The sequence below is a fragment of the Somniosus microcephalus genome, chromosome 14 (genome assembly GCF_052327205.1).
Source record: "Somniosus microcephalus isolate GS21.2 chromosome 14, FLI_Smic_1.0, whole genome shotgun sequence".
Classification (NCBI taxonomy): Eukaryota; Metazoa; Chordata; class Chondrichthyes; order Squaliformes; family Somniosidae; genus Somniosus; species Somniosus microcephalus.
In genome coordinates this window covers 17,636,573-17,657,029 of record NC_141000.1, presented here as the reverse complement: position 1 = coordinate 17,657,029, position 20,457 = coordinate 17,636,573, and the positions used below count along the sequence as shown (strand labels likewise).

At 44.3% G+C, this 20,457-nt stretch overlaps 2 protein-coding genes across 4 annotated transcripts in view; one reads left to right on the top strand and one right to left on the bottom strand.

Annotated features, from left to right (window-relative positions):
- LOC147107357 (pyruvate dehydrogenase E1 component subunit alpha, mitochondrial-like) overlaps positions 1 to 2,646 on the top strand; it is a 36,675-nt gene extending 34,029 nt beyond the window's left edge. Inside the window, exon 11 of the mRNA XM_086006305.1 lies at positions 2,125 to 2,646. Within this exon, the coding sequence (XP_085862431.1) occupies positions 2,125 to 2,289 (165 nt within the window). The 3' untranslated portion in view covers positions 2,290 to 2,646. The remainder of the gene's footprint in view (positions 1 to 2,124) is intronic.
- Positions 2,647 to 3,718: 1,072 nt separating this feature from the next.
- Positions 3,719 to 20,457, bottom strand: part of map3k15 (mitogen-activated protein kinase kinase kinase 15) — a 272,382-nt gene continuing 255,643 nt past the window's right edge. For 2 of the 3 annotated variants that reach the window (XM_086006302.1, XM_086006304.1), the window contains 6 exons: positions 19,903 to 20,008; positions 17,506 to 17,728; positions 15,910 to 16,022; positions 15,447 to 15,553; positions 9,647 to 9,723; positions 3,719 to 5,397 (listed from right to left, as the gene is read on the bottom strand). In XM_086006302.1, the coding sequence (XP_085862428.1) occupies positions 5,334 to 5,397; positions 9,647 to 9,723; positions 15,447 to 15,553; positions 15,910 to 16,022; positions 17,506 to 17,728; positions 19,903 to 20,008 (690 nt within the window). In that variant the 3' untranslated portion in view covers positions 3,719 to 5,333. The remainder of the gene's footprint in view (positions 5,398 to 9,646; positions 9,724 to 15,446; positions 15,554 to 15,909; positions 16,023 to 17,505; positions 17,729 to 19,902; positions 20,009 to 20,457) is intronic. The other variant, XM_086006303.1, reaches the window with a different exon arrangement.

Genomic DNA, 20,457 nt, shown 5'->3' with positions numbered 1-20,457 from the left:
GTCCTGGTGCAGAATAGTTGTCATATTTGCCTACACAACTCATTGCACTTCAAACAGTGGTTTGAGAGATTTTTATGTGAAAGGCACTATGTAAACGCAGGTGTTACTATGGACAAGGATTAATTCAGCAATTCGGTAGGACAGTTTACTGCTTCACACTTAACACATGAAGACCCAGAAGTAGGCCTCCTTTCTCCATTTTATACCAGTCTGTTGAGTGATCTTTTAGTTCTTGGAGGTAGGATGAAACAAGGTACAGTAAACTCTTTCGTATCCGGCACCTACGGGACCGGGATGGTGCCGGTTGATTAAAAATTCCGGATAACGGAGAGGTATACCTACCGAGGCAATTTATTTATCGGCCGACCTCAGACCAGAAGGAGGTAATTCTGTGGGGGTGTTCCGAACTCCGGAGGGGAGGTGGGACATGGAGTGGCAATGGCCCAAGCTGCTTTTTTAAAAGCTGAAGGAGCAAACCTGCTTATTCTGGCCCCACAAATATACAGTAAAACTTCCCTTTGTGTTCCTCCTTGGCTGGAGGGCCAGCTGATACTGTGCGGGGAAGATTGCAGCAACGGCGGGAACAAGTGGTAAGTCATTCCCCACCATTTTCGGGACACTACTGCCCCGTTCCTTCTGGGGCGGAAGCCTCAAAACCTACTCCTGAATTTTGCCGGTTATTAAAGAATTCCGGATGATTAAGTGCCGTTTAAACAAGAGTTTACTGTAGCTTAAAATGATACCTTCCTTATTGGGTCTTTTGTGTATCCAAGTGGTTTAATGGGTTTTGAGAGAATTTTGTGTTAAAATTGGCCGTGGTTTTCAGTCATCATCCCCATCCCGTCACTGCAGCTAGAAAGTGCACATTGGGTATTGGCGGGGGGACAAAGGGAGGTGTAATGTGTGTAGCCGTTGGCAGAGGACCAAGCTCTGATATTGGTGATTAGGTATTGAGAAAAGATGACAAATTGTGTTATAAAACTGAAAGTGGAATAAACTGAAGCAAAGGAAAGACATTCGGGAGCAGGAAAGTCTGCTGCTTTGAAAGAGGTTAAGAAAGAAAAAGAACTGGGACAAATAGTTGCATTGTGAAGGTGCAAATAGTTCAATTTTCAAATCTGTGAAAGAGCACCTGACTCTCTTTTTTGAAGCTAGATTTTAAACAGAAGTAAAAAGAAAATGGGTGAATGCTGCATGAAACAAAAAGTGAAAATACTGGACGGGTACAACTGGTCAGTCAGCGCCTGAAAGAGATTAACTTTTTGCCTGTGACCTGAAATGTTAACATGTCTTTTTTGGATGCTGTCTGACCTCCTGTGCATTTCCAGCACACTGTTCATTTTGGAGAAAATTAAGTAAACCGTTTGGGGGGGGAAAAATGAGAATTGTGCACTGTAAACAGTAACTTCCATGTATGTAGATGTAATGGGGATGAAATTGGTCTACACTACTAGCGAGATACAGGCTCGTAGCTAATCGGCAGCCTGCTTTACACCGTGACCGATTTTTCTTTAGCATTGACATCCCTGGCTCCGGATTCACTCGGAGCCCATTTTGCGCTACTGGCATAGACCAATGTCACCTCAATATGTAGGAGTGTAGTGAAATAAGGGTCTATCCCCAGTGATGATTCTACCCTTTCATACCATATTCGCTAGAGTTTAGAAGAATGAGAGTGGATCTCATTGAAACTTATAAAATTCTAACAGGACTAGACAGACTAGATGCAGAAAGGATGTTCCCGATGGCGGGGGAGTCCAGAACCAGGGGTCACAGTCTAAGCATAAGGGGTAAGCCATTTAGGACAGAGATGAGGAGGAATTTCTTCACCCAGAGAGTGGTGAACCTGTGGAATTCTCTACCACAGAAGATAGTTGAGGCCAACTCATTAAATATATTCAAGAAGGAGTTAGATATATTTCTTAAGGCTAAAGGGATCAAGGGATATGGGGAGAAAGCAGGGACAGGGTACTGAATTTGGATGATCAGCCATGATCTCATTAAATGGCGGAACAGGCTCGAGGGGCCGAATGGCCTACTGCTGCTCCTATCTTCTATGTTTCTACTACTTGGTGGTTCAGAGTGTTTCACTTGCAGACGTGTAACACCCGTGTTGTTTTATAGGAAATTGATGTTACTGTCAGGAAGGAGGTGGAGGAAGCAGCCCAGTTTGCCACCACTGACCCTGAACCAGCCCTAGATGAACTAGCCAACAGCATTTACTGCAACAGTGCAGCATTCGAAGTCCGTGGCACCAACCCATGGATTAAGTATAAATCTGTCTCCTAAAAGGAACAAAGCCCTTGGAATCTGTTATACCACCGCCTACAACCAACGTGTACATTCTCATATGGGATCTGCAAGCCGGGTTCAAAAGAGATCAAGCTTCAATTAAACAAAACTGCATATTAAGAAAATTAGGACCTTTTACGATTTTTGAATTTTCCCTCCATTTTATACGTACATATGCAGTTTATGAACCACAATGAATCATTTACCTACCATGACTTATTTAATATTTACTGTCTTGTACTAGTTAGGTTGCTTCTAATCGAGCGTGTTCTGTAAGCTGACCAGGACTGCTGCTGTTTTGGTTGATAGCTGCAGTGTCTGACATCAATGTAATAAAGATGTATCTCAAAACTAGATGACTTTGTGTAATGTTGATTTTGTGAGTTAGAATTAGAAGTCCTTTTTCTGCAGAGTCTAATTTATAGATGCATAAAAGGTTGATGGGGTTCAATTTTGTATTATGTTCACTAAACCATATCTAAAGTTCCCTCTGTCCCAACACGCCTAACTCGTGAAGAATGCACTAGTGCAAAACATTACAACCAACGTGTATTTTTATGGCCTCACTGAGATCGATCCCTAATTTAATGCAAAATTATGGCCCTTTTTATTTCGGAACTGTCAGAGGAGACCTAAATTCTGTTTGTCTGGTCTGGATACTAACCCAAATCCCAGAGTTGAAAGTGTCACCACACTAACTGATAGCTTCACCAATTCATTGGGATTCTATAAGGTCAATGATATGTTGTGCACAACTGTGTACATCAGGAATTCAGGCACGAAGGTCATTAACATTAATGTACAGAAAATGCTGTGGGACACACTGATATCTGTTTCTGAATTCCCAGTAAGTTATAAGTAGCCCTTATATACTTCATGAGTAGGGGCTGCTTTTAATTTGTAGATTCTCTTTGGATTAGATGCAAGTGGCTGGTTGGGCGTCTTAATGATCCAGTGAGACACTGGAAATGTAAATGAGCTTTTGATTTTTGGGTTACACCCAAAAGGAAGATACATAGATATGGAAAGAGAGCAGGACAATAGGTTTAGTTTACGATTATTCTAGCAAAGAGCAAGCACAAAGTCACGGTGGGCCAATTGACCACCTTCTGTACTATAAGCTACCATGGCACATAGTTTATGGAGCTGAAAGTGTTGCACATACAGTGAGTGTTACTCTACCCACTACACTAACCATGGCTTGTGGGGCTATTAAGACAGTTTAAGGTCCACAGCAACATTTTGCAAAAAAGTTGTATTTTAAGCTTTAATTAACTAGTATTGTTTCACACACAAATACTAACACCCTAGATTATCGAATGGATCGAATATTCTCTACTATGTGCAAAATGGATTCTGCTTCTGAATGTGAGAAACATCAGTGATGTGGAAATTTGCAGCCATTTTAATAAATATCAACCAACAATTGAAGGTTCGCACTTTTAATCAGCGTTTCTAAACCGTTCCAAGAATTTTGTACAAATAGGAAGAAGCCAATAAAAGTTTTCTAAGAAAGCTCTGGGGGAATGCAAACTTTGTCACTGAGCTGCTGTAACCACAGCACAACGACCTGGCCTCCTCTCTCTCCCATCAGGAAAGCAATTGTGCAATAGTTTTCAATCTGAGGACCCTAGGATTTGATCGGGTCGACAGGGAGAAACTATTTCCTCTGGTGTGGAGAGTCCAGAACAAGGGGGCAGAACTTTAAAATTCGAGCTAGGCTGTTCAGCAGTGATGTCAGAAAGCACACTTCTTCACACACAGGGTAGTGGAAATCTGAAACTCTTCCCCCAAAAAGCTGTTGAGGCTGGAGGTCAATTGAAAATTTCAAATTGATAGATTTTTTGATAGGCAAGGGTTACAGAACCAAGGCAGGTAGATGGAGTTAAGATACAGATCAGCCATGATCTAACTGATTGGCGGAACAGGCTCGAGGGGCTGAATGACCACCTACTGTTCCTATGGTGATAGCAGTAATTATTCCCAGACTACATCAAGTAATATGTTTATTTACAATTAGATAAATTCACCAAATACTAAAAGCAGAATATATCTATACATACAATAAAATAGTCCTTAATCAGATAATTACCCTTCATTAGAATAGCTGCAGAAGAATATAAAAGATTCTGATCACTGTTTGAAAAAAGATTTTCTTTTTCTGACAGGAAAATCCAGCATGATAGTTTCTGTATTGGCATCATAACTTATTGCTCAGGCTAGCCGTCACATGGAGTTGCTTTTGTTTGATCACTGGCCAAAATTTCAAAAATAACTAAAAGACAATCCTTTCGATGTTGAATCCATCCACTCGAGAAGCTCAATTATCACCTTTCTCAGGCCAAATGAAATAATGGCTCCTGTGAGTCAATTGGCAAATGCGATTGTTTAAGCAGAATAAAAGCAATGCTTCTTCCATAAATTCAGTTAAACAGTGTACAGATTCAATGATCAATTTGCATAGTTAAATTAAATACAAATCTTAAAATCATTTTATTTGTTTGCGATGAAAGGTCCCTTGCTGTTGATTGCATCCAGGAAACCAACTCTTGATTTATTGGTCAAAATACACAATCTGTTCTTTAATTAAAAATGAAACCAGTAATTCAAAAGCCATGGCATGTTAGGGTGCTGCTTATAATGGAATGGGAAGAGGGAGATATAATAAATTGGCACCGAGTGATCTCATAAGGCTGTTGAACTGAAGGAGGCAATAGGACTTGTCAGAATGAGTCAGCTTCAAGTTTGAGGGGGGGTTAGCTGCTCTTAGATCGTTTTCTAATCCCGGATCCTGCAGACACCCGCTATGTGACTTGAGTATTCCACAATGATTCTCAGTGTTACTGAGCATACACAATACACATGCTGTACCTAAGGACTGTGATGGCTTCAGTGCTACACATATGTCAAACTAAATCTGTGCAAACACACAAACTCAATACATACATAATTACTCTTAATATAATAGCAGCTTTGGTCATTCATGTAATAAAAATATCACTCTGAAACAGCTGGACAGCATTTACTGTTTTCGCCCTTATTCAATCCTTGGTTGTTTTCCTGAACTTTAATACACCATTCCAGATTCGGCAAACAGTTCCTCCTCTAAAACATGGAAAATAACAGTGTTAGAGCCCAGTGCACTCTTAATGAGAACATTAGTTAATCTAATAGGATGGAAGCATCAACATCCATAGTTGCCACCTGTCTGCATTATGTGCAGGCAGCATGCGTTTCTGGCCTCCATTGGTACTGCTCGGCCCAAGCCTCAAGCTTGCTGATCCTCTGATGTTATAAATTGCCCCCAAACACGTTCTCCCTTCTATGCATGTAATGAAGCTTAGCGCAGGCACAGAAAAGAGAACACCCAATGTATTATGGGCACATTCATCAGTCCCTGGGGCTGCACACATGAGAAGTGCTGGTAGGCATAAATGAAGTGTGCCAGTGTCCAAACTCTCCAGTGTGTGTGCCAGATCCTCCTGCTGATCTAGGGATCAAGCTTGCAATTTGATGGTCAAAAGGCCCTGTATCCATAATGTGCCAGGTGGTCTAGGAAGGATCTTTGTCTCCCCTGGTCACAGCTGAGGGTCTGAAACATAGAAGATAGGAACAGGAGTAGGCCATTCGGCCCCTCGAGCCTGCTCCGCCATTCAATGAGATCATGGCTGATCATCCAAATTCAGTACCCTGTCCCTGCCTTCTCCCCATATCCCTTGATCCCATTAGCCTTAACAAATATATCTAACTCCTTCTTGAATATATTTAATGAATTGGCCTCCACTGCCTTCTGTGGTAGAGAATTCCACAGGTTCACCACTCTCTGGGTGAAGAAATTCCTCCTCATCTCTGACCTAAATGGCTTACCCCCTTATCCTTAGACCGGGTGGTGGAGCGCAATTACTATGTTGTCCTCTGGTAGCTCAGTTGAATTAATGTACCCTGCATTAATTTTTTGTGCGGTGTAGAGTCAATAAGCTTGGATTGGAGAATTGGGCTTGGAGGTCAACATGGCAGTTGTGTAGTGCTCCCAATTTTCCAGTGATTCATTGCAATGATCAGGAAAATCAGAAGGCCCACAAATCACCCACATGAGGAGAAATAGCTAACCCAATTGTTCGGGCATGTTGTGTTAGTAAAGGTCAGTTTGGCACTAAATGCTGCTTTTCTCCAAACGTTCTCATTTAAAAGTGTCATGGTGATAAGAGGCATTAACACGCGACTCCTCCACTGTCACTAATTTGTCACACTGCTTGTCCAACATCCAGTACTGGATGAGCAGAAATTTCCTCCCACCAAATAAAGGGGAAGACCAAAGCTATTGTCTTCGAACCCCGCCACAAACTCCGTTCCCTAGCCACCGACTCTATATCCCTCTCCCTGGCAACTCTCTGAGGCTGAACCAGACCGTTCACAACCTTGGTGTCGTATTTGACCCTGAGATGAGCTTCCGACCACATAGCTGCTCCAACACCAAGACCACCTACTTCCACCTCCGTAACATCGCCCAACTCCGCCCCATCTCAGCTCCCCTACCTCAGGTTATCTACTGCTGAAACCCTCATCCATTCCTTCGTTACCTCCAGCCTCGACGTTGTGAGAACCAAACAAGTGGGCAGGGATTAAAAGGCACCTTCACCAGGCTGCAGCACTCAGTTACAAGGAGGGCAAATGGAAGGTGTCATCTGGCTTTTGTTCAATCTCCATTTCTCACTGCTGTGAAATCAGGATGATCCCAAGCAGTAACAGGAAAATTCCTCTCCCCTCCCTCCCCAGTATAATTCATTGCACTCCAAACAGAGTCTGGACTGCAAACGTCAAGCGATCCTCCATCAGATCTATTCTTTGGTCAACCAACAGAGGACAGTGTTTGAGTGGAAACGGTTTCAGCTTCTTTAATGATTCCAGGTTTTTGTCTGCATTACTCTACCTGCAAGTTCACTGCATATGTCAATCATTTTCTCTGTGGAGAAGAATTTCCCGCTATCAGTTGTAAATTCTCCTTTTACGAGTGTCCTTTTGCCCTACTCTCATAGTTTTGTTTGAAGTGCTGTCATTTTCCATGCTGCTACCAGTTTATATACACTTCCTGACGACCCAGAGCATGTGAACCAACCACATCTACACGAACAGCTCCCGTCAGTGCAAACACTGACCAAAAGTGTGCCGCTTCCCAGTGGGAAATTTAAACAGCAGGTAGAAATACTCAACAGTGATTTCAAGAGCGATTTCATCTCAGAATTCGGAGGACTTTTGTCAAGCAATCAAGTTTCACTTCTGGCAAATTATAATATTTCAGTTCCTCGATTAGATTACAACAACAACTTGTATTTTTATATCGAGCCTTTAACGTCGTAAAACATCCCCAGGAGCGATTATCAAACACAATTTGGCACCGAGCCACATAAGGAGAAATTAGGGCAGATGAGAGGTGGGTTATTGAGAAGCGTCTTAAAGGAGGAAAGAGAGGCAGAGAGGTTTAGGGATGGAATTCTCCCCTTGTAATTACAGCCTTGTAATTTTTCCCAAGTATCCAGTGTTTTACCTACATGAGCCTGCCAGGATTGATTATAAAGGAAGACTTCACAGAGCTCAAGACCACCTGGTCAGCGCTGTGTACAATGGGCTGTTCTCAGTATTTGTGATTAGTTCACTTCATTAGCAGAAGAACGAGATACACAATGGCCCAGAACTTGGTGTCGGGGGCTTGCCGCGCGTGCAAGCCCCCGATGTGCACTCACCCTGCGCGCCGACATCTGAAACCTGGCCCGCAGTGGATTTCCTGTCAGTGGCCCGGTTCTGATGTCGGCGCGCTGTGCTAACCTGACCCAGCGGCGTAGTTAGTGCGATGTGCCGGCTGGGATCAGGTGAGCACTGTTCAGCCAATCAGGGGAGGGGAAACTTCATTCATAAGTTTGAGAGTAAGGACTGTCAAACTCATGAGAAGTACTGCACCCCAAAACACTACTTAAACTTTAAATAAAATTTTAAAAAACATCCCAATCATTAAATTAAGTATAAATAAGTTAAAAAAAAAATTTAAACAATTTTTTTTTTGAAAAAAATAATTTTTTAATAAAAAGGGTCTAAAACTAAACCAACCTTTATTGTAGATTCTTTAAAATAATAAACCTGTGAAAAAAAAAATTCTAAATTGCACTAAAACACCACTTACCTGTAAAAATAAATACTTACGTGTGCTTTTTACAAGCGTAAAGACCGGAGGCCTTTACACATGCGCAAATCCCCCAAAACAGAGGAAATCCAAGACGCACGCGCTGCCCCCTACAGCGCACGCGCTAGCCTCTTCAACTCTTGGGTTAGAGGAGAGGAAATGCCGGTTTTCAGCGCATGCGCTGTGCATGCTGAAAACCGGCATTTCCTCCGGCCAGACGTGTGAGTACCCCTTCCATACTCACGCGTTTGGGAAGGAATTACTGCCCCAATGTCACTGCTAGTGAATGCTGCTTTTAGAGTGGTGCACAGAGGCAGTGCTGAGTGTTCGAGTGGAAACTGTTTCAGCTTCTTCAGAGACTTCACAGGGCTCGCAAATCAGGGAAAAACTGAGCACTGCATATATGTCCTTCAATATCTGCGCAGGGCAATGCTTACCAGTGCCAACATCCGGTGAAACTGTTACCGTTGGTAACCAGCTGGTGTCCTGTCAGCTCTTGACTAAGGTTAGAAACTTAAAGGAGGTTCACGGGGCTGCCTGGGAACTGCTTAAACTTCAATTATTACGGTTTAAAAGAGTTGTTGCTGCAACAGTTACATAGAAGATAGCAACAGGAATAGGCCATTCGGCCCCTCGAGCCTGCTCTGCCATTCAATGAGATCATGGCTGATCATCCAAACTCAGTACCCTGTCCCTGCCTTCTCCCCATATCCCTTGATCCCTTTAGCCTTAAGAAATATATCTAACTCTTTCTTGAATATATTTAATATGTATTGACCTCAACTGCCTTCTGTGGTAGCGAATTCCACAGGTTCACCACTCTCTGGGTGAAGAAATTCCTCCTCATCTCTGTCCTAAATGGCTTACCCCCTTATCCTTAGACTGTGACAGTTAAAGCAATGAGAGCTTCCCTCCTGAGGGGGTCCGACACTCGAATCAGAAACTCAAACTCAGACCAGCTCAGGGACCAGAACAATTCTTTCTGCAATGCAGACTCTGCAGTGCCAATCTTCATTTTCCACTTCCCATTGCTAAATTTACTTAAGAGAGCCACTGTTTTTTTGCTTCAGTGGAGTACGAAAAATGGACCGATTATTATGTAAATGAATCTGTCGTTTTAAACTGCAAAGGAGAATGTATCCACCATCTCTTTCTTTCCCCGTCTAAAACCGCACTTACCGGAGTTGTAGGTATCTCAAATCGTCTTTAGTAATATGTTTGAGAACATCAGGCAACGAGTAACCTTCTGCACACATCTGGAGAAGAGAAAGCTATTTAGAAGTTGATGAAAAGCAAAAAAAAGCAGTTTAACCTACTCTTCACCTCCCTCCCCCCCGTGAAGTTTATTTTATAATTTATTGATTGCAAAACCTGAACCCGTCCAGAAATGAACCGACAATCATATAATGATCAGTTAATAAACTTGGGATCATTTCCGAATGATGTGATGTCAGAGGAGGATAATTAGTAAATACTGGAATATTCAGTTTGATAGCAAACACTCACAAAATAAGAAACTGCTCAAAATAAGAAACTGCCCATCATTCTGAATAGTGCCGGTAGTGCAGAGGCACCAGAATCACATGGGTAATGTAGTGGTTATGTTACTGGTCTAGTAATCCAGAGAATATGGGGGCGATCTTGCCAGCCCTGGGGAGGCGGGTTTGGAGGCGGGACTGCCGGGAAAATGGCAGAATCTGGGGGCGGGTGCCCATCCCGCCCCCAACCCGCCTCCGTGCCATCTTCCCAGGAGGCGACCCGCGCCGGGTCCCGTCTTCTGGAGGTGGGAAGGGGATTACAGCCAGTTAAGAGGATTATCCCCATTTTTCCAGCAGAGGCGCGGGCTTCCCAACGTCGGGAAACCCCGCCAGGGTCACCGAGGCGAGCAGTGGGTCTGCGGGGGTCGGAGGGGTGCAAAAGTGCGCTGTGAATTTAAGTGATGAGTGCAGGTGTGGAGAGGTAAGTATGTGAGGTGAGTGGAAAGTGATAGAAAATGTTTACTTACCTTTGTTTCTTCCTGCAGGCTTCAACAGTTGGGGATGCGGAGACTCTCGCATCTCACCGGCAGAGATGACAGATGGATGCTACATTCTCCGATGCAACAACCATCTAATTTCTGCTCACAAAAGAGGTTTGATGAATCTTGAATACAAGGACTCATCAAACAACAGAGAATGTCAGTGTTTGACAGCTTCACACAGCTGTCAAACGATGACAATTCATCTGTCAAAAATTCTCTGTAAAAACGTTCTCTGTAACCAGCTTCCCCTTAATTGGCCTGCTAAGCCCGCTGGGGCTAAAACCCGACAAGCAGCAGCCCCGCCTCCAACGCGCCCCCATTAGTAAAATCGCCCCCTATGAGTTCAAATTCCTTCATAGCAGGTTAAGAATTTGAATTCAGTTTAAGCAAGCTGTAAGTAAAAAGCTGGTGTCAGTAAAAATGACCATAAAACAGTCAGACCCAACTGGTCCACCGATGTCTTTTAGGGAAGGAAACCTGCCGTCCTTACCTATATGTGACTCCAGTCCCACACCAACGTGGTTGACACTGAAGTGGCCGAGCAAGCCACTCAGTTGTATCAAAACCGCTACAAAGAGTCACAGCACTCTGGGAGTACCATCACCACACAGACTGCAGCGGATCAAGAAAAAAGCCCATCACCACCTCCTTAGGGTGACTAGGCTGGCTTTTCCAGTGATGCCCTCAGCCCAAGTAAAAAAAAAACAGATCAGGGTCAAATTTACATGTAGGTTACATATTTCTTCCTGTAGATTACACCCCCTCCACACACTCTTCCCCCCCCCCCCAAAGAAAACAGACCTAGGGCATACCAAGAAAAGTATAGCAAGTATATGGAATAGTAAACAACTAGTTGTATCGGGCTAGGTCAGCAGGACCTCAGCAGGAAACATGCACTAAAAGCTGCCAAATTGCCTTTGGGAGGACTCATGCATCACACCTGTTTATACGACAACTTGCTGGTGGGTTATTAATGATGCAACAGGATGCACCTTTTCTCATACCGCTGTGACTCAGGTCACTAGTGACATTAAACAGTGGAATTCCCTCAGATATGGTGAGACTATGGCCGCGATTTTGCCGGCGCTCAGAGTGCAGGTTCAGAGGCGGGTCCGCTGTCAAAATCGAGATAATTGACCCTCTCTGAACCCGCCTCCATGTAAGTTTCCAAAGTGTCGGGTCTGCGATTTCAGAACAGACCCGACACCAAGCAGCAGGGGAGGTGTTTAAGATACTTAACTGATTGGTAAATGCTTGTTGACTGCTATTTTGCCAGCCTATTTCTATTTTACCACATTTTTAACAGGGTTTGCGTCATTCTGAGAACACGTCAGGTGAGTATGTTGGGTTCTCCATGTCTCCCCATTGCTGTGAATAGGTGACAGCTGCAAAAGTGGTATAAAAGCTACCATTTCACAGCTGTTCACTTTCCAATGTCAGAAGCTTGAGCCTTCAGGAGTTGGAAGACACTTTTGAGCTGTATGCAGTTTGGAAGTGATGGGAGTAAACTCTCTATCCACTATCACCTCCTTGAAGCAAGCTCTCTCACCATTGACAGATCGCTTCTGTCATTTCAACTTCAGCTGCCATGTATTCCAGCAACATCGGTGCCCTTGAAAAAATTTCACCTTGGTCCTCTGAATCCCTCCACGGTCAGCCCCAGCACCAACATCACCAGGCACACCAACATCACCAACAACAACATCAACATTCTCCGCAATCACCTGATGCTGCACAGGACACAGGGCATCAGCACCCGACCACATTGCTGCCCGGGAGGCCAGGGATGGCATCGCCATGGCCAGATTTACTTCACTTGACGCTGTACACCCAGGCTGCCACATGATGCGCCAGGTTGACACCACCCCACACCAGCACCATAAAGCGTCCCTACAATGACCAAGCCATTCCTTTCACACTCATCACAATTGTTGGGTGGGGGGGAAGTTATGTCTCAGCATTCACTGGAACTCACTAAGACACTTCCAAAGGTGAGCACAGATCTATCCAATAAAGTAGTGTTGAAAATATAGATTTCACTGTATGACAACACATTAACAGAAACTTCACATGAACATTGGCTAAACCACCCAGGTGCCTACCCTTATGTGTTGTTAGTTCGTATGCTTGTAAAAGGTTGAGGGTGAGTGTGAGGGGTAGCTAGTGAGATGGGGAAGTGATAATGTAGATAGAGAGGGATGGGTGGAGGTGCAAGGTAAGTTGGTGTGAGTAAAGCTGTGCAGGAGTAGGGTAGGGAAGGCAGAGTGATGGGGATGTGATGAGTGGCACAGCAGGATGAGGTTGAGTGTGGCTTGGCAGTAACATTTCATGGTCTGCCCAGATCATTGAAAGGTTTGCACCACTGCAGCCTGGTCCTCCTGATGACATCCCTGCTTCTGACCACTTGTACAATGTACAACCAGGCTGCATTGATCTCCTGGGGAGGTCTCTTCCACCCATGGGAAGGGAAGAGAACCTCCCTGCGTGCTGTTACTCCCTCCATAAACATATGGGCAGCACGTGAGTGCAAAAGACAAAGTTGAAGCGTTTGCAACCGTCTTCAGCTAGAAGTGCCGAGTGGATGATCCATATCCGCCTACTCCCGAGGTCCCCACCATCACAGAAGCCAGTCTTCAGCCAATTCGATTCACTCCACGTGATATCAAGAAATGGCTGAGCACACTGGGTACAGCATCCCGGCTATTGTGCTGAAGACTTGTGCTCCAGAACCAGCAGCGCCTCTAGCCAAGCTGTTCCAGTACAGCTACAACACTAGCATCTATCCAACAATGTGGAAAATGTGCCCAGGTATGTGCTGTCCACAAAAAGCAGGACAAATCCAATCCAGCCAATTACTGCCCCATCAGTCTACGCTCAATCATCAGCAAAGTGATGGAACGTGTCATCGACAGTGTTATCAAGCAGCACTTACCAATAACCTGCTCACTGATGCCCAGTTTGGGTTCTGCCAAGACCACTCGGCTCCCGACCTCATTACAGCCTTGGTCCAAACATGGACAAAGGAGCTGAATTCCAGAGGTGAGGTGAAAGTGACTGCCCTTGACATCAAGGCAGCATTTGACTGAGTGTGGCATCAAGGAGCCCTAGTAAAACTGAGGTCAGTGGGAATCAGGGGGAAAATGCTCCACTAGCACAGAAATGGGAATGTTCGCTGATGACTGCACAGTGTTCAGCACCATTCACAACTCCTCAGATAATGAAGCAGTCCATGCCCGCACGCAACAAGACCTGGACGACGTTCAGGCTTGGGCTGATAAGTGGCAGGTAACATTAACGCCACAGAAGTGCCAGTCAATGACTATCTCCAACAAGCGAGCATCTAACCACCTCCCCTTGACATTCAATGGCATTACCATCGCCGAATCCCCCACCATCAACATCCTGGGGGTCACCATTGACCAGAAACTTAACTGGACCAGCCATAAATACTGTGGCAACAAGAGCAGGTCAGAGGCTGGGTATTCTGCGGTGAGTGTCTCACCTCCTGACTCCCCAAAGACTTTCCACCATCTACAAGGACAAGTCAGGAGTGTGATGGAATACTCTCCACTTGCCTGGATGAGTGCAGCTCCAACAACACTCAAGAAGCTCGACACCATCCAGGACAAAGCAGCCCGTTTGATTGGCACCACATCCGCCACCTTAAACATTCACTCCCTCCACCACCGGCGTACCGTGGCTGCAGTGTGTACCATCTACAAGATGCACTGCAGCAACTTGCCAAGGCTTCTTCGGTAGCACCTCCCAAACCCACGACCTCTTCTACCTAAAAGGACAAGGGCAGCGGGCGCATGGGAACACCACCACCTCCAAGTTCCCCTCCAAGTCACACACCATCCTGACTTAGAAGTATATCGTCGATCCTTCATCGTCGCTGGGTCAAAATCCTGGAACTCCCTCCCTAACAGCACTGTGGGAGTACCTTCACCGCATGGACTGCAGCGGTTCAAGAAGGCGGCTCACCACTACCTTCTCAAGGGCAACTAGGGATGGGCAATAAATGCTGGCCTTGTCAGCGACGCCCAGATCCTATAAGCGAATAAAAAAACCTCACTGCTCCCCATACAGATATAAGAGGAATAACACGTGGCCCTACACTGAAGTTGTGGTCCCACAATTTATCTGAACTAATTTTACTGCAAAACTCTGTAGCAGGGAATGCCACAAAGACCAGCTGTAGATTTTCATCTGCAAAATATTCTCCACATCTGTAAATTATTCTCTACGTGGAGTAAAGCAAGTTGGAACTAACACAAGAACAGACAATCAAAAGAATCAAACCGTATAAAATCAATACTATATATTACTTAAAAAACAAATGTTCAGAAGCAATTTCAGTCATCATTGTAGCTTTTGTATCTTTTGCTGCTTGTGTATTTGCCTAGTGTAGGGGAAAGAGGGAGAGAATGGACAGGAGTAACAAAGGAAAAGTGAGAGAATAGAAAAAGATAGGAAGAATAAAGAAAGATTGAGAAAAGAAAGAATATAAACGAGAAGTTAGGGGAGAGAGAAGGAATAAAGGGAGAGAGGGGAGAAAGGAGGAATAGAGAGAGAGAGACAGGGAGAGTGAGTAATTGAAAGGACAAAGAGGAGAAATAGAGCCTGAGGAGAGAGGAACTGTAAAGAAAGAGAAGGAATAGACTGGGGTGAAAGGAAGAATAAAGAGAGATATGGGGACAGAGGAGGAAGAGAGAGGACGAATAAAGAGAGATATGGGGAAGAGGAAAGATAAGAGAGATAAGGGAAAGAGAAGGGGAAATTAATAAAGAAGAACAATAAGAACAATTACTAGTGGAATCAAATAGTTCTTTTCTGGCCCAGCTATAAGGATTATACACTAAACATAGCAATAAGCAGTTCAGTAGGAGTAATCATCTGATGACAAGAAAGTATTTTTGTAGTTTTAATCAATTTGGCATCACAGATGTCACCCTTTACCTTGTATATAGTCTCTGGGTCTGCTCCTTGTTCTTGCAGCCAGTCAGTGAGCTCCTGATCCAATCTGTGGTGTCCAGGAGTCTGTGACACTGAAGGAAGTGAGATATCTGGGAATGGAGAATACAGGCAATGCAGTCAGTTGTTCTGGCTCAGTCCTGACCATTTGGGTTTTTTTTTTAGGAGTGAGCTAATACAGGAATGTGCTGAGATAGCCAAAATAGATGAAGAAACTTTTTATAAAAGAGTTTCAACCAGTTTTTCATGACTAAACAAATGCAGCACATGTGTTTCAGTGAACAAAACTGGCTAAACCACTCATTCCAGCATTCAGTATGGATGAGTAGTTCATCACACATTCCCTTCAGTAAGAAGTAAAGAATCTAGAGGAGGAAGATAAGCCGCAGTGGGTTGTTTTGTGAGTTCTCCTGGTCTAGGGTGTCCATGCTCAGTTTTGTTATCTTACCTGTTGGCTTGGATTTTAACTGGAGATGGTACATGTCCCAGTGTCTCTGCTCAATTGTTTGTTGAAGAAGCTTCTGATACTCTTTTTCCTTCTGGATCAAGTCTTCCAAAAGCCTACAGGGCCAGAACGAGATCATCTCACAACTCAACTAGAAAAAAAGACTATGGCGCATTCGACAACCTCAGTGCATCCCAAAGCGCTTTACAGCCAATGAAGTACTTTTGAAGTGTAGTCACTGTTGCAATGTAGGGAAACCAGACAGTACGAGTCTGCTTCATTATCAACCCTTTCAATTGTGTACAACAGAGTTTTATCTTTTTCCTCATTCACAGTTTGAGTTACAGAGAAGAATGGTATTAGGGAGTGAGTTAGCAGGCGATAATCGAGTGGGTTCAGATTACATGATAAACTCTAAGACTGAAGCTCAACCAATTTAGAATCTTGAAATTAGGAAACAACTTTGAATTTATGCTACAGTCCCTGTTGTTTATAATATGGACTTTTTAAGTGTAACAATGGAGGGATATTTTTATAATTCACCAAGGAGTGGTAAAGAGGGGTGAGCATTCAGTTAACCCCTACTCTCCAATGAGTGAGTCCTTATCCAGATTACATACAGGTGTCAGCCACAATCTCAGGATGGCCCAAAGCACTTTACAGCCAATGAAGTACTTTCTTTTACAAAACAAAGTCACTGTTGGAATGTACAAATCACAACAGCCAATTTGCACACGGCAAGATCACACAAACAACAATGAAATAAATTGACAGATCATTAGCTTTAAGTGTTGGTTGAGGTATAAATATTGGCTATGACTCTGGGAGAACGTCCCAGCTCTTCTTCAAAAAGTACCATGGGATCTTTTACATCCCTCGAAGAGGGCAGACAGGGCTTTGGTTTAACATCTCATCTGAAAGACAGTATGACACTGATGTGCCAGCCAGGACTTGAACCCACAACCTTCTGACTCAGAGGCACAAGAACTACCACTGAGCCAACAGTCATCCTTGCCGAGATTTTGTAGAACACTGATGTTGTTGAAAGTGACACATAGGAATGAGTTTCTAACTTGAAAGAACTGGTATAGACAAAAACGCAGATTGGGCGACCGCTTTGCGGAACACCTCTGCTCAGTCCGTAAGGGTGACCCTGAGCTTCCGGTCGCCTGTCACTTTAATTCTCCGCTTCACTCCCACTCTGATTTCTCTGTCCTCGGCCTATTACGTTGTTCCAATGAAGCTCAACGTAAGCTCGAGGAACAGCACTTCATCTTTCGATTGGGCACTTTACAGCCTTCCGGACTCAATATCGAGTTCAACAATTTCAGATAATAATCCCTGCCCTCATTTTTCATGCATTATGATTTTGCCATTCCCATTTGCAACATTTTCACAGTATATTCTTTCAATTCCTTCCTCCCCTCCTAACCCACCCCCCTGTCTCTGCACCTGCTTAATATCTGTTACATTTCCAGCTTTTTCCAGTTCTGATGAAGGGTCCCAGACCTGAAATGTTAACTCTGTTCTCTCTCCACGGATGCTGCCTGGCCTGCTGAGTATTTCCAGCATTTTCTGTTGTTATTTAAGGTTCAATACCTGCTTGTCTCCAGCTTTAGTTTGCCCAGCTGCACACACAGAGGCTTCTGTAGGTGCTGGAAGTCTTGAGATGCGACTGAACTAAAGGTGCTCACTCTGGAGGTAATGAGAGACTCCTTGTTTACAGGTTGCCCTTCCTGTTGGTACACAGGGTCTTCCACCTCATCTGGGTCTTTGTCTGCCCCTTCACCCTCAGAGGCAGGGCCATAGTGAGAACGCAGCTCTAAATAAACACCAAAATAGCCATTGAAATATTAGTACCCAGCCATTAAACAATAAATCAAGAAGCTGTGGTCTCTTAGATTACATGACTGCAGGGGTGGGGTGGCAGGGGAGATAAGAAATATTTAGTCATGATTGTCCAGCCAGCATGGTGTGGGGCAGGCTTGATGGACCAGTTGGTCTTTTCCTGCCCGTTAATTTTGTATGTTCATAGGGCCAATGATGCAGAGCCAATGAAGCCAAGTGAGCGGACCTGGGTGTGGGAATTCTCTACACAGGAACTTCCCCAGCTCAGAAAGGACCTACCCTGTTACTAGAGGCCTATACGCCAAGAGAGATGGGGCATATCGGCTTCCAGATGGGTAGGTCAGCCTCACCAGGGAGCAGTCCAGGCAAGGGAAGCTGCCTGTAGCCCAGGAATAAAGGTTGCTATTTATTTTAAATTAGATTGTGGCATCTTTATACAGGGTCTGAGGGGGAGCTGGATGGGGCCTAGGGGGAGGACTTGGACACCTCCACCCCGATTGTGGGAAATCACCGGATTTTCTGGTTGCATGGGGCCAATGGGCCTTGAGAGAGATGCACTCGTAATGACGTGGGCACACATCGATCTCATGCAAACAAGGTGTGCACATTGGCGGAGTCAGCACTGGAGGGCATCGGCGGGTTCAATCTTGGCATAACTGCCGTGATCGCAGTCAACCGATTTTCAGGGCCACAATGTTTGGACATACCATATAAGGCTTGATATGGAGCCCAGCAGTCTTAGCTTTACTTTCCACCTGGACTAGTTGATTTGAAAGTGTATTTGTATTTTCACTGCCAATGGGACATGGTGATAGAAGTTTTGACTAGATCCACGGCAAATGATCAAATTGTACTCTTGTCAGCATGCGCACTTTGAAATTTGGGGCCAATGTCAAATAAGAAACTAAGTTCAACCCAAGCACTCAAATAAGTTACTGATGAGAATACTATCAACAAGGTGTCATTTCACATGTACGTCCATTGCTGTCACTGTCCTATCGCACTGATCTCTGGGAAATGCAGTTTCATCAATATCTGGTCTCAAGACTCAAACAATACAGCAACCAATTATTGGCCCAGAAATTTGGGTCCCAACGCGTGAGTACGCACGGGGTACTCACGCGTAGGCCCAACGAAAGTGCCGGTTTCGTGCATGCACTGCGCATGCGCGGGAAGCCGGCACTTCCGTTCCCCTGAAAGAAGGGGTTAAGAGGTGGAACGCGTGCGCGGGAGAGGCAGCGCGTGCGCATCGAACTTACGTTTTTTTTCCAGGTTTCTCAAGGAAGGTAAGTCTCCAGAAGTTAGACATGTAAAAAGCAGTCGCAAGGTTTGCTTTTAACAAGGTAAGTGGTGAATTAATTAAAATTAAAACATTTTTTCCACAGGTTTACTATTTTTAAATACTTTAAAGAAAGGTACGTTTATTTTTAGCCCCGTTAGAAAATGTAATTAATTTTTTCAAAAATTTAAATTATTGTTTAAAATAGTTATTTCATGTAATTTATAGTTAGTTTAAAAATGTGATTTAAAAAAAATGTATTTGAAGTTTTAGTGATGTTTTGGGGCTTATAGTATTTATAGGTTTGACAGCTCTTCCTGTCAAACTTATGAATGAAGCATTCCCTGCTACCATTGGCTCTCCATGGCCCTCGTGATCCCAGGGGACGCATCGATCTAACTGCGCCCCTGGGATACGCAAGCACTGCGCGCCGGCAGTTGGAGGAGGCCCAGGATCGCAATTTCACGGGTGCCCACAGCTCAACGGCTGGCGCGCAAGGTAAGTGCAGGTCGGGGGCTTGCACCCGCGGGAAGCCTCCGACCCGAATTTCTGGGCCAATGTCTCCCACACCCCTGATGGGCAAGATGCATTCCTTCAGTGTAAATCACAGGCCTCAATTTTACCATGGTCTTGGTCCTAGTGCACTGTAAGTTATGTGGTACAGCTACTGAATCCTGATCTAATCACCTTGAAGGTTGGAACCTTCAAGGTGTGGCAATTAAGAGGATTGAGCTACAACTATTCTAATTCTGTTTCTAAGATTTTCTTTCAGGAGCCAAAAAGTCCCAGAAAAAGTTTTGAGCCCTAAATGATAAAGGTGAGGGGATAGTCCTGAGCTGCCTTTCCAGAAGCCAAAGGGGATTATGTACCTGGAATGAGAATGGTGACTGCAGCTTGCACAGCACGGCGCATAATGTTATCCATTGCAAACATCCAGTGGGGCTTGATGTGATGGTGTCGCAGAACCCTATTAACCTAGTGCATGCCAAAAAAAAAAAGCAAAAGAGTTTTATGTCATGCAGAAGTCTTTATTTTATTGCAAAGAGAAAGAAACTAAAACTAACCATCAAATCTACCAACTTCTGAAGATCAACTTCATTTATTTTGTTGAGAATTCAGAGTTTCCTCCTAAAGCAAAATCAGAACAGCTTGAACATACTCCGTATACTCATTGGAATTTAGAAGAATGAAAGGTGATCTTATTGAAACATATAAGGTACTGAGGGGGCATGACCAGGTAGATGCACAGAGGATGTTTCCCCTCGTGGGGAAATCTAGAACTCGGGGGCATAGTCTCAGAATAAAGGGTCGCCCTTTTAGAACTGAGATGAGGAGGAAATTCTTCTCTCAGAGGTTCGTAAATCTGTGGAATTCTCTGCCCCAGAGAGCCGTGGAGGCTGGGTCATTAAATACATTTAAGGTGG